At 46.0% G+C, this 12,575-nt stretch overlaps 1 protein-coding gene across 6 annotated transcripts in view; it reads right to left on the bottom strand.

Moving 5' to 3' along the window:
* The window catches only part of lrrc9 (leucine rich repeat containing 9), a 389,985-nt gene that overhangs the window by 182,549 nt on the left and 194,861 nt on the right, over positions 1-12,575 (bottom strand). For all 6 annotated transcript variants that reach the window (XR_011938366.1, XM_072491694.1, XM_072491713.1 and 3 more), the window contains exons 17-19: positions 6,085-6,204; positions 2,499-2,690; positions 841-966 (exon numbers count right to left, since the gene is read on the bottom strand). Coding sequence is in view for 5 of the 6 variants with exons in the window: in XM_072491694.1 (XP_072347795.1) it covers positions 841-966; positions 2,499-2,690; positions 6,085-6,204 (438 nt within the window). In the remaining variant the exon portion in view is untranslated. The remainder of the gene's footprint in view (positions 1-840; positions 967-2,498; positions 2,691-6,084; positions 6,205-12,575) is intronic.

The following is a 12,575-nucleotide window of genomic DNA, read 5'->3' as shown; positions in this document are numbered from 1 at the left end:
GCTAGCCTGTGAGGTGGGAGGTTCCTTGGGGCATCGGTGTGATCCCACCGCTGCCAAGCGGCTATTTTTAGGATAGCACGGTTGCTTCACAGCACCAGGGACCTGGGTTTGATTCCTGGCTTGAGTCACTGTCTATGCAAAGTCTGCACGTTCTCCCCATGTCTGCGGGGGTTTCCTCCGGGCGCTCCGGTTTCCTCCCACAAGTCCCGAAAGACGTGCTTGTTATGTGAACTGGACATTCTGAATTCTCCCTCAGTGTACCCGAACAGGCGCCAAAGTGTGGCAACGAGGGGATTTTCACAGTGACTTCACTGCAGTGTTAGTGTAAGCCTACTTGCGACACTAATAAAAGATTATTATTATTATTGTTGGCGAATACAATGGCGGAGTGGTAGTAGGTAGTCATGGGGCGGCCGGTCTGGGTTGGTACAACATAAGTTAGAAAATGTTCTAATTCTTATAACTTTTTATGGGTAACTATTGGTGTAACCTGGGAGAACCATCTGAAGTTAGCAATTTAAATTGCATTTTCAGGTGGTTCCCAGTGCATGGTAATTGGCTAGAGGAAGTTAGCACTTCTGGAAAATTGCTCTGCAAACTTCACTGTAAAATTCCGGGAGGGATTCCCATCTTTAGAGTACTCCCCCAATCGAAAGCTAGGGAGCTTGAAAGTTACGATCCTATATTCTCTGTAAGTAAGTATGCCAATAGCACTTGACAAGACAATGGATAGGCACAGCCCGAAGAGAAAAGTCAAAATTATAGAAAACAAATTTTCTCCAATTTTATTGTAGACAGTTGAAAGAAAATCAGAGAAGATAGTATCAATATTGGCCATACCTGTGTAAGCCTTGATTCAGCATTAATATGCAGGGCTGCTAAAGCTTCTTCCTCCGTTACCATGATCCCATTCAGATAAGTGAGAGCCTTTAGCTGGCCAATGGCTATCGGACGTAGTAATGCAGGCTGTTTAAAATTTGATATGGGTAAAAAGAATAATTAGATTAACTGGAGTTCATTAAAGTTATGTTTTTTTTTTTAAAGCAGAACTATATTGACAAATGTACTGCAAAAACATGCAAAAACCAACCAAAATTATGCAACAAATTTCGTATTTAAATAGTGAGCTGTAATTTTCAAATTATGGATCTCCATGCCTGTCGCCACCAATTGGAAAAGCTGACTAAACATACAAAGTATCATATTTTTTGGACCATCTGTAGAACCTTAAGTAACCAAAATACAAGCTAATTGTTTGCTTGTATTTGATAATCATAAGACAACCTGACCTAGCATTTTATTGATTAATTATTCAAATAAAATTACAAATATAACTAATATAGATTTTGCTCTTCCATTTAGCAGAGATTGGGAACTTAACAAAAGTGAGACTTAAACCTGCATCTCTCCTTTCCATAATGCTATGGATTGTGAACCTTCTGAAAGTGGGAATAGATAATGAAGCCAAACAATAAAATAATTATGAGTTCACCATACTCTTAAACATAGTTCATACATAGAAACATACATAGAAAATAGAAGCAGGAGGCCATTCATCCCTTCCAGCCTGCTCCGCCATTCATTACTATGGCCAATCATCAAGCTCAATATCCTGACCCCGCCTTTCCCCCATATCCCTTGACCCCTTTAGCTTCAAAGCCCCAAGAAAAATACCAGGGCCGGGATTCCCCCGGGATCGACAGGGCGGCCCGTACCGGCACCAAAGAGCGCCGTGAACCACACCGGCGTCGGGCCGCACGGAAGTTGCGGAATCCTCCGGTGCGAGTTGGCGCATGCGGAGGATCTCCAGCATGTTCTGGCGCATGCGCAGAACCACTGCCGTGGTTCCTGCGCATGTGCAGGGGGTTTCTTCAACACGCCGGCCATCACGGAGCCTTACAGAGGCCGGCGTGGAGGGAAGGAGTGCCCCCCACGGCACAGGCCCGCCCGCAAATCGATGGGCCCCGATCACGGGCCAGGCCACGGGCCTGGCCCCCCCCTCAGGGCCAGATACCCCTGCGCCCCCTCAAGGACCCCGCTAACCGCCCTCCAAGCCAGGTCCAGCCAGTATGGACCATGTCTAATCCACACTGGCGGGACTGGCCAAAAACGGGCGGCCGCTCAGCCCATCGGGGCCCGAAGAATTGCCGGGAGGGCTGCTGCCAATGGCCCCTGACAGGCGCGGCGCGATCCCCGCCCCCGCCTGAAAACCAGTGCCTGAGAATTCGGCAGCCGCCGTCAGAGCGGCGGGACGGGATTCACGCCACCCCCCCCCCCCCCCCCCCCCCGCCGATTCTCTGACCCAGATGTCTATTTAAGTTAAACAATGTATGGAACTGATTCAAAGCATTGTAAGCAGTTGGGTACATACATTATTTAAACGTGTTCTCTAAAGATAAAAACAATTCAAGCACATTTTACATTTAAAATGGTCTTAAATCACATTTTCTTGTTTAAAGTTGTTAATCTTAATGAATTAAACGGGCAATGGAAAATACCTTTTTCCATGGATTATGACGGAGATCGAGTGTAAGGAGGTCGAATGCATGTTTACGGAGGACTCCTATTTCTTCTTTAATGTAAGTTAGTTGATTCCAACTCAGATCCAAATATTTGAGACTTTCTGCTACATTGAAACCATCTAATGTTGTCAACCGGTTGTGGCTAGCATCCAAAAATGTGAGATGAGGCTGCAGAATTTTAAAACAATGGATTCAGAATTATACAAACAAAACTAACACAGTGGTTTCCTCAATTGCAGGAAAGAAACAAGATCAAGGAATTTAACAATGGAATATTTAAATCTACATTATTATTGGTGCATATTGAACTTTTGTGCCTTCACCCAAAGTAACTATTGGCCCTGGAAAGTTTCTACCATGATACATGTGCTGCTGTTAACTTCAAGATGAATAAATATCCCCAATATCTCAGCAGGAACAACTTGTATTTATATAACACCTTTAATCTTGTAAAACATCCCAAAGCACTAAACAGGACAATTTTCAAACTAAATAAACATTCAGCAACATTAGGCAGATGACCAGAAACTTGGTAAATTAAATAGGTTTTAAAAATGTCATCAAGGAGCAGTAAAGAGGTGCTGAGGTTAATGTAAGTAAATCCAGAGCTTGAACTTAGGTAGTCAAAGGTATTGCTGCCAATGGCCTGCCCAAGAGGTCAGAATGTGAGGAGCATAGAGATTTCGGAGGATAGTGAAAGATTACAGCGATAGGATGGCGTGAGGTCAGGCGGTGTTGAAAGAAACCAGGTTAAGAATTTAAAAAATAACGGGTGAGATTTTCAAGCCGTTTCCACCGGTGGGATCTTCTGGTCCCACTGACAGGGAGCCCCCGCCATGGGATCCCTGGCAGCAGAGGGTGCGAATAATGGGAAACCCCATTTACCGCGATGGGACCAAAGCATCCCACCGCCAAAAACATTGAAATTGTCTCAGCTAGCAGTAACAAAGGTACTGATGTGGGTTTCATCACAGATTAACTGAGGCAGATGTGAAGACAGATCAATGTTACAGAGGTTGAAATAGACAGTCATGATGATGGAAGTTTATCTAAGCAAAGGTTGTGAATGGCCTGGGTTAAGCCTTGGAAAGTAGCCAAGGTGCAAGATGGTTTTTCACATTGCTGACTGCTCACCATATTCTGGCTCAGAGCTTCTGATCATGTGGGAACCCATCCAGCCCTGCCCTTTGGAAATCCTCATACCACAGTGGTATCATCAAGGGGATGGGCATGGCTATACTCAGTCATCGGTCCAACAAGGTACAGGCTGAGGATGGTGCAGCAGCGCAACTCAGGGTGACCATGTAACCTGGTGGCATTGATGGTCAAGGAAATCCTCATCTTGTTAACATTCTCTGTCTCTCTCCCCCTTCACCTGCAAATACATGGATATTGGACCATGCCGCTGCTGCCGTTGCCCTGAGAGTTGCAGGGCCCTCTCCTCAGAGAGGGTCAGGGCTGGATTCCCCTCCCTCTTTTGGCTCTCGTGCCCATGTTGGGCCGCCTTATCCTTGGGGACACAGAAGGACTTGGTGAGATGTTGGGAGGCAAGTCTACAGAGAAGTCTGCAGCTGGTGGCAAGTATGTGCAAGGCTCCTGGCCAAAGAGGGATATACATATTATTTTGTATTTGTTCGTTCGTGGGATGTGGGTGTCGCTGGCTGGGCCAGCATTTATTGCCCATCCAGAGGCCATTCAAAAAGCCAACCACATTGCTTTGGGTCTGGAGTCACATGTAGGCCAGACATTAGGGAAGGAAGACAGATTTCCTTACCCAAGACATTAGTGTTGGGATTTAGTGTTGGGATTCAGTAGGGCGGGGTTCAGTCTCCAGCCCACCCTGGGGAAGAGGGTGTCCCTCCTCTCCTCGATGGTATCCAGCATTTGGTCAATTTCAGACTACCAGAATCGGGGCGGGGGAGCGGGTTGAAGTGGCGGCAGTCGGGGGCCATTGAAAGAGGCCCCGGCGGCGATTCACCGAGTGCAGCTGGCCGGGTTCCTGCTGGCGTGGTTCTCTTATGATTCCACACAGCTGGCACTCGACGTGGCTGCTGCGGTCTCAGTCCGCGACCGCCCTGGTGGAGGGCAGGGGATCATTCACCGGGGGAGGGGGCTTCCAGGACGGCCAGGCTATCGATCGGGGCCACCGATCCGTGGGCTCGCGCGATCTGGGAGGGGTCTATGTTTTCGGTGCCAGTCCGCAGTGTGGGTTGGTCATGTCGCACGGGGCGGCTGATACAGGTCGCCACCGTGCGCATGCGCAGACCCCCGACTGGATGTGTAGGGCCCCGTATCGGCAGCCGGAGCTGCGAGGAGCACTCCGGGGCCCTGCTAGCCCCCTGCAAATCGGAGAATCACCCTGGACTTTCTCCAGGTAAGTCCAGAGTGATTTGCGCGTGTTTTTTCATGGGCATGGGGACATAGCCCCATTGTTGGAGAATCCCACCCATCGTGTCATGTGAGAGTACCTTTAAGAAATGGGTGTTTATAAATGGGTGTGTATATAAATATCTGTAGTGAGAGTACCTTTAAGAAATGGGTGTTTATTACTGCAGTGATGTCAGAGAGTGGGTGGAGCTGGGCTGTCTGTCAGCTTTTTACTTTCATTTTAGGCTGTTTGCTGCAGGGGGTGTTTTAGTTTCGTTTTCAGAGCTGGATAGCTGCAGTCACAGCCAGAAGGGGTATTAGTCTCTCTCTGTGAAATATAACAACTGTAAATCGATCCTTTGGTGATTTAAAACTAATAACTTCTCTCAGTAGTGACTTTAACCTGATGTGCTTCTGTTAAAGGTTTTGTTTTTAACTCTTATGGATGTTAAAAGGAAAGCTTAAAGGATTACTTAGTGTTGTATTATTTGGAGGTTGTATTTGAATTCATGGTTGCCAAGATGTTCACTGTATGTTTTAAAAAGGTTAACTTGAGTTCATAGAATAAACAATGTTTTGCTTTTAAAAAGTACTTTTCCATTTCTGCTGTACCACCCCTGTAGAGTGGGCCGTGTGCTCCCCATACCACAATCTATTAAAAGTTGTGGGTCAGGTGAACTCCATGATACACTTTGGGGTTCTCTAAACCCTGGCCCATAACAATAGTCTCCCAAATGGAGAATCCAGCCCATGATGTAGTGGCGATAAAAAACATTAAATTAAAAGTGGTGAGGACTTGCCGTTTGATATTCAAGGATACAAAATGCTTGGAAAAAATAAAGAAGGAAAAAAGGGAGGTGGGGTAACGGCACAGATTAAAGAAGATTTTGTTGTTGTGGAAATTGGGGGTGTTATATTGAAACCAATATCTTATAGTTTCTGGGCAGCGAGCTGTGTGCTGACCAAAACCAATAAAGCAGTGAAATATGAATAGGGAATCACAAGATCCAAATCTCTGTCATTCTTAATGTTGCCAACACTAATTTTGCTTCACCACTGCTGGAAGGTTTTCGGTATTGGTGGCAATACCTTTTAGGAGTCAATCAGCACAGCCATAAGCTTTTATATTTAAATATATATATATATATACATTCATATATTTAAAAAAACATACTAAAAGTTTGTAAATTCTTACCAGATTTGAAAAGTCATCCAGCTGTGCAAGTTCATTAAAGCTGACAGTAAGTTTCTGCAAACCTGTCAGTTTGGAGATACCCTTCAGCTTACTCAGATTATTTCCTTGTAAATTCAGAATCTATATTATGACAAACATGAAAAATAAACAAAATATGTTTTAAAATTAAACCTCTCTGCAAGAATTCCTGCCTATTTTGCATTTGGCAGATGTTTCTTGACTGACAGATTCCTATGTTTTCACATTTTATCTTAGACCATAAGACATAGGAGCAGAATTCGGCCACTCGGTCCATTGAGTCTTCTCTGTCATTCAATCATGGTTGATACGTTTTTCATTCCCATTCTCCTGCCTTCTCCCCATGACCCCTGATCCCCTTATTATTCAAGAACCTATCTATCTCAGTATTAAAGACAGTCAATGATTTGGCTTCCACAGCCTTCAGCGGCAATGAGTTCCACAGATTCACCACCCTCTGGCTGAAGAAATTCCTCCTCATCTCTGTTTTAAAGGATCATCCCTTCAGTCTGAGGCTGTGCCCTTGGGTTCTAGGTTCTCCTATTGGTGGAAGCATCCTCTCCACGTTCACTCTATCTAGGCCTCTCTGTATTCTGCATGTTTCAATGAGATCCCCCCTCATCCTTCTAAACTCCATCAAGTTCAGACCCAGAGTGCTCAACTGCTCCTCATATGACAGGTCCTTCATTCAGGGGATCATTCTTCTGAACCTCCTCTGGACCCTTTCCAAGGCCAGCACATCCTCCTTTAGATACAGGACCCAAACTGCTCAAAATATTCCAAATGGGGTCTGCCCAGAGCCTTATACAGCCTCAACAGTATATCCCCGCTAACATTGCACTTGCCTTTCTAACTGCCAACTGAACCTTCGTGTTAACCTTAAGAGAATCTTGAACTAGGATTCCCCTTTGTGCTTCTGAGTTCCAAAGCCTTTTCCCATTTAAAAAATAGTGTATGCCTCTACTCCTTCTACCAAAATGCATAACCTCACACTTTTCCACATTATATTCTATCTGCCACTTCTTTGCCCACTCCCCTAGCCTGTCCAGGTCCTTCTGCAGCCTCTCTGCTTCCTTAACACAATCTGTCCCTCTACGTATCTTTGTGTCATCTGCAAACTTAGCAACAATGCCCTCAGTTCCTTCTTCCAGAGCATTAATGTATATCGTGAGTAGCTGTGGTCCCAACACTGACCCGTGCGGAACACCACTAGTCACCGGCTGCCAACTTAAAAAGGACCCCTTTATCTCCACTTTCTGCCTTCTGCCAGTCAGCCAATCTTCTATCCATGCCAGTACCTTGCCCTAACACCATGGGCTTGTATCTTATTTAGCAGCCTCCTGTACTGCACCTTGCCAAAGACCTTCTGGAAATCCAGTACCAGTACTGGAGAAGGAGGGAGCTGTTCCGATGGAATAGTCTTCATCTGAATCATGTTGGGATCAGAGTCCGAACGGATCACGTAACTAGGGCTGCACATAGGGCTTTAAACTGAATGGGGGGGGGGGTCAGTTTAGGGGAAATTAGAAAATCCAAATTAAAGGAGGAGGTAAGAGTGCAGGTTAGCGATGTGGTGGGTGGTTACCAGAAAATAAAGGTGAGGGACAGAACGGATGAATGACTTTATGCACCAAGGAATTATGGAAGGGTAGGGAAATTTAACAGTGGAACAAATTTAAAAGTTTTGTATCTAAATGCGCGAAGCATTCGGAACAAACTTAATGAGTTAACGGCGCAAATAGAAATAAAAGGGTATGATTTGGTGGCGATTATTGACAGGATCCCAGGAAAAATTTACAAATCTAGGGGACCCCAGCTAGCTGTCAAACTCAGAATTATATCACAGAATGTTGGATCGACCAACCATTCCTCAGGAATTCAAGAATGCCATTTCTATTTACTTGTACAAAGGAAAAGGACAAACACCTGTATATGACAACCACAGATAAATCTCGCTGCCTGTGTCAGCTGGTAAAATTCTGGCAAAAGTTTTAATTAACAAACTGATAAGTCACATAGCAAACATATACTGCCAGAATGTCAAAGTGAATTCAGGAAAGACAGAGGCACTTGCAACATGACCTGCACCCTTTGGCAAATGCAAGAAAAATGCCACAAACAACAGGTGGAAATGTACTGAGTCTTTGTTGGCCTATCAAAAGCCTTTCACAAAGTAAATAGAGGGGCCTTGTGGAAAGCCAAACTTGGATATCCTAATAGAGCTGTAAATATAGCAGTTTCATGATGGAATGGCAGCCAAAGTTGCTGACTGTGGTGACTACACTGAACTCTTTGACATAATAAATGGTGTGAAGCAGGAGTGTGTCATGGCCCATCATGGCCCATATACTCCTCAGCATATTCTTTGCTGTGAAGCTTTCTGGGACATTTGATGAAAATCTAATTAATAACTGTCATGATATGCAAACATGCAGCTAATGAACACATAGAATAGGACACGACCAATGAACAGTCAGGACACTCAGGGGTGGTATCTCACTATAAAAGGGATGAGGCACTCACAACCCACCTCTTTCCACAGACCAACATCTACAGAGTGAGACAGGGTGTATCCTCGGCATCACACCCCAGCACGTGGCTTAGAGCAAGGCTAGTTCAGTTAGACTGAGTTACTACATTTAGATTAGCAGAGAGTCGAACTCATTGAGAACTGTGCTAATAGTTCAATAAAACACATTGAACTCACTTCAAAGTCTGGAGCATCTTTTACTCAAAACTGCATCAAGTGGCAGTTTGTGTTATTCCAAATTACATAACACAACAATAACAGGCAGCAATCTCTTCAACTTTAGATGACTGAAATATCAGAGACGATGATAAGGGAATTGCTGATTACCGATGACTGCAGCCTTATGTCATAGGACATAAAACATAGAATTTACAGTGCAGAAGGCCATTTGGCCCATCGAGTCTGCACCGACTCTTGGAAAGACCACCCCACTTAAGCCCACATTCCATCCTATCCCCGTAACCCAGTAACCCCTCCTAAACCTTTTGGACACAAAGGGCAACTTAGCATGGCCAATCCACCTAACCTGCACATCTTTGGATTGTGGGAGGAATCCAGAGCACCCGGAGGGAACCCACGCAGACACGGGGAGAACGTGTAGACTCCGCACAGACAGCGACCCAAGCCGGGAATCGAACCTGGGACCCTGGAGCTGTGAAGCCACAGTGCGAACCACTGAGCTACCGTGCCGCCCATGCTGCGATCGTGGCCTTCAAAGGATCATGGACTGTTTTTCAAAAGCGATGACAACGATGGGCTACCCGTCCGCTTAAGGAAAACAGAGATAATCCACCAACCACCACCAAATTCTGATTATATCCCATTTACTATGACTATTAATGACAATATCTTGAAGGTTATCGATAAGTTCACCTATCTTGGAAGCGCAATCTCCAGAAATGTCTGCACGGACAGTGAGGTGGCAAATAAAATAAGAACAGCATGCTCAGATTCACCTATTTACATAGGAAACTATGGAGAAAACAAGGTATCTAACTTACAACAAAATTTGCTATGCACAAATGGTAATACCTACTCTCCTATATCTCTGTGAGATAAGGGCTACCTACTCCAGACACATTATTTAGTTGGACAGGTTCCACATGAGATGTATTCGGAACATCATGGGCATCAAAAAGGAGGGAGAAGCGCCCAACACGGAGGTACTTCGAAGAGCAGAAAAGACTGGAATTGAAGCACTCATTGTCAGAGCTTAGCCCAGATGGAGTGAACCTGTAGTATGTATGATTGATGATAAATCCCTACAGCAATTGTGTATTCATAACTAAAACTTGGATACCTCCTGTGAGTTAGGCTGAGATTAAGGGTGAGAGACTCCTTGAAGGTGTGCCACATCAACCAAAGACTGGGAGAAAAATGCACAAGTAAAAATTATCTGAGGATCAATCTCAAGTCGTAGCGTTGCTTCCTTCAAACAGCAAAAAAATCAGGTAGCAAAGGAAAAAGGCAGATCCGAAAGTTTGGACAGCACCAATAAAATCAGCCAATTCATTCTTGTACACACTGTCAAATGTCATGAGAGTCTGCAATTGGCAGCTCCACAGCCACATTTGTAATGATGATGCATGCAAGAAGCAGCCATCTCCGATAATGGAGGGAAACTGACAACCCAACGAGTACTGCATTGCAGTCACTGCAACTAGAGTTTGATCTTGGCTCTTTTAAGCAAGGAACCAAATCATTATCATTGAATAAATCTCCTTTATACGGCACAGAACGTGCATGGATATATCAAATGTCATGATATTATCACCATTATAGCATCTTTAAGTAATAATGTTTATCATGACTGCGTTATGTTACTTTGAGTAACATAAGCAGCTACTTGGTGTAGGCGTTGTTGAAGAATACTCCAGATCTCGAGGTAAGTTGAACGTATTTATTGAGCAATTAGCAAAGCTCCTAAATGAGTTCTACACTCTGCTGATACACAGTACACTCTACTAACTATATGAACTTGCTCTAGACCGCATGTAATGGTGTGGCGGTGCTGCTAACTACACGTCTTGCAGGGGTGCTGGTTGCCCGGGAGTGGGGGAGGCTTCGCAGGTACAACATCACTAGTTTGGTGGGGAGAGAGAAAGCCGACCTGGCAAGGTGGGGTGGTCTTCCTCTGTCACTGGCGGGTTGGGTACAGGCGGTTAAAATGAATGTGTTGCCGTGATTTCTGTTTATTTTTCAATGCCTACCGATTTTCCTGCCAAAGTCTTTTTTCAGGGAGGTTGAGGGAAGGATTACCTCGTTCATATGGGGAGGGAAGGTGGCCAGAGTGAGAAAGGTGCTGCTACAGAGGGGAAGGCAGGAAGGGGGTTTGGGTCTCCCGAACCTGATGTACTACTACTGGGCGGCGAATGTGGAGAAGGTGCGGAGCTGGGTCAGACGGGTTGATTCCCAGTGGGTCAGAATGGAGGAGAGTTTGTGCAGGGGGCCAGGGCGGAAAGCACTAGCAACAGTGCCCCGCTCCCGATAGCTCCGGGGAAATACTCAGGGAGTCCGGTAATGATAGCTTCATTGAAAATCTGGAGGCAGTTTCGTCAACACTTCGGGTTGGGGGCAGGGTCAAGGGAAATGCCGATTCGGGGGAACCACAGATTTGAGCCAAGGAGATGGGATGGAAGTTTTTGGAAATGGGAAGAGAAGGGGATTAAGACGCTAAAGGATTTGTTTCTTCGGGGTCGGTTTGCAGGATTGAGGGAGCTGGAAGCGAAGTATGGGCTGGAGCAGGGAGAAGTGTTTAGATACATGCAGGTTCGGGATTTTGCCAGGAAGGAGATACAGAGCTTCCCGGAGGAACCGGCCTCCACATTGCTGGAGGTGGTGCTGGCGACAAGGGGACTGGAGAAGGGGCAGCGTCAGCTGTGTACGGATCTATTCTGGAAGAGGATAAGGCACCATTGGAAGGGATCAAAGCAAAGTGGGAGGAAGAGCTGAGAGAAGTTATAGAGGAAGGGGGGGGGTCTGGTGTGAGGTGCTCCGGAGAGTGAATGCCTCCACCTCATGTGCGAGGTTGGGGCTGATACAGCTGAAGGTGGTATATAGAGCGCACCTCACGAGGGCGAGGATGAGCCAATTTTTTGAAGAAGTAGAGGGTGTGTGTGAGCGTTGCGGGAGGGGCCCCGCTAATCACGTTCATATGTTCTAGTCCAGTCCAAAGCTAGGGGAGTACTGGCAGGAGGTTTTAGGGTAATTTCCAAGGTGGTGCGCGTGAAACTGGACCCGGGTCCCCGGGAGGCCATATTCTGGGTGTCGGACCAGCCAGGGTTGGAAACGGGTGCGGAGGCAGATATCATAGCCTTCGCCTCGTTGATCGCCCGAAGGCGGATCCTGCTGGGATGGGGAGCAACCTCTCCACCCTGCGCCCTGGCGTGGCGGGGGAACCTGTTGGAATACTTGACCCTTGAGAAGGTTAAGTCCGAACTGAGGGGAAGCTCAGAGGGGTTCTACAAGTCATGGGCACTATATATTATGCACATTCAAGAACTGGATAACATCGAACATTAGTTGGGGGGGGGGGATGGGTGGGAGGGTTGGGGGGGGGGGGAGGGGGGCTGTGTATATTAAGGATGACTATGGGTAATCCCCGATTCCTTTTCGTTATTTGTTTATGTAAACATGCGGGCTGATGTTTGGGGGTTGGTGGGAGGATGGGATCGTTGTTATTGTTATGGGGATTGACATATCTTGCTGATTATTGTTTATTGTTGGTGGGTGTAAATTCGGGAGAAAATGTTAAGAAGGAGAATAAAAATATATATTTAAAAAACTACACGTCTTGCTCTCTAGGCTTCTGCCGGTGGAAGGGCCTGAGGACCTGTGTGCCTTGTCCGTTTATAGTGGTCGTGTGGTGCCCTCTTGTGGTGATGCCACCGCTCGGTGTTCTGATTACCCATTGGTTGTATCTTGTTCTGATGACCCATTGCTA

This window comes from Scyliorhinus torazame, chromosome 2, assembly GCF_047496885.1.
Source record: "Scyliorhinus torazame isolate Kashiwa2021f chromosome 2, sScyTor2.1, whole genome shotgun sequence".
NCBI classification, from domain to species: Eukaryota; Metazoa; Chordata; class Chondrichthyes; order Carcharhiniformes; family Scyliorhinidae; genus Scyliorhinus; species Scyliorhinus torazame.
This window is presented reverse-complemented; position numbering and strand designations above follow the sequence as displayed.